Source organism: Mycetomoellerius zeteki, unplaced genomic scaffold (assembly GCF_001594055.1).
Source record: "Mycetomoellerius zeteki isolate Tzet28-1 unplaced genomic scaffold, Tzet1.0 scaffold864, whole genome shotgun sequence".
NCBI classification, from domain to species: domain Eukaryota; kingdom Metazoa; phylum Arthropoda; class Insecta; order Hymenoptera; family Formicidae; genus Mycetomoellerius; species Mycetomoellerius zeteki.
In genome coordinates, this window is record NW_017257897.1 from 6,691 (window position 1) to 7,857 (window position 1,167).

The window sequence follows — 1,167 nt, forward strand, 5'->3', positions numbered from 1 at the left end:
TAAATACGAACAAGTTTCATAATTAATCGATTGAGCGCCAACATCTGGCTGCTATCGAAATCGATGATATTGAAACGCAATGTCTCCCTTGATAAAAGAGCCTCGATCATTTATTCTTTTTTGGAAAGGACATGACAATCGAACATGTTTTTTGCCAATATGTTTTAAGGTAAGTAGAAGTATAAATGTAAGTGAGAAACTCGATAGAATTTTCATAAATTTTTTTATGAGTGTAAAAAGCATGTCTAAGATAAGTACGTAAAGATTTGTTGCGATAAAAATGATTGATATTGTGTTTTATACGTATATGAGACGAAAGGAATTGAAAGACTTTAAGTGAAACACTTTAAGTGAAACTCTAGAATTTTAAAATTTCTTATGAGGATTATAATTTTGAAGCAAAAAGCTTTTCCTAAAAAAAATATCGCAATCTCCACGTAGCTCGGTGGGCCAACGTTGATACCAATTTCTAAAAATTTGTATCCCGTACGTGTCAATGCGTATTTCCTGCCTAGTATACGAACTGCACGATGCACGGGCGCGCTATGGAAAAATATAAAAGAAACATTAAATAATTAATTAAATAGTTAATTTGAAAAAAGTATAAAAATGGGCGATTCTTAAACTTACTTGACACATCTTTTCGTAAATGAAGGAGTTTCATCAATATTCTGAAGTGGAACGTAATAATTTTTTCGTGCGTTGCTTCCTACAGCGGAGTACATTGCTGCTGCTGCTGCTGTTGAACTTTTTCGTACAAATGGCTAAAGCAATACTGAACGTGTGAAGATTGCGTACAGCTCTTAAACCGATTGCGTACCACAAACACATTGTGAGGGAGGGGATAGTTTTTTGCAGGAAAGTAGAATAGATAGGCGGGGTCTAAATAACTATGTTTTATAATACGTATATGCGGTGTGCGCGCGCGTGGGAGATGCCACACAGGGTCCGAGGAAGGGGCGCGTCACCGGAGTCTGAGGTAGAAGGGTTTTGTTCTATCTCTCTCACCCGTTGCAATATATCCTATACTTTTCATATCATTCTCTCTTTCTCCTGTTGCGCTCTCTCCCACGTTCTCTTCTCGCATGCGATTTAATTAAATAGATGTGATATTTAATGATATAATTTAGTAACTAATTATGATAATATATTTTTATGAATGTAATG

At 35.6% G+C, this 1,167-nt stretch overlaps 1 protein-coding gene across 1 annotated transcript in view; it reads right to left on the reverse strand.

The window, feature by feature from the left end:
* Window positions 1-872, reverse strand: part of LOC108730220 (uncharacterized) — a gene marked incomplete at its 3' end in the record, with an annotated part of 7,428 nt that extends 6,556 nt beyond the window's left edge. Inside the window, exons 1-2 of the mRNA XM_018459782.1 lie at window positions 631-872; window positions 429-543 (exon numbers count right to left, since the gene is read on the reverse strand). Of these exons, the coding sequence (XP_018315284.1) occupies window positions 429-543; window positions 631-725 (210 nt within the window). The remainder of the gene's footprint in view (window positions 1-428; window positions 544-630) is intronic.
* Between the last annotated feature and the right edge of the window lie 295 nt (window positions 873-1,167).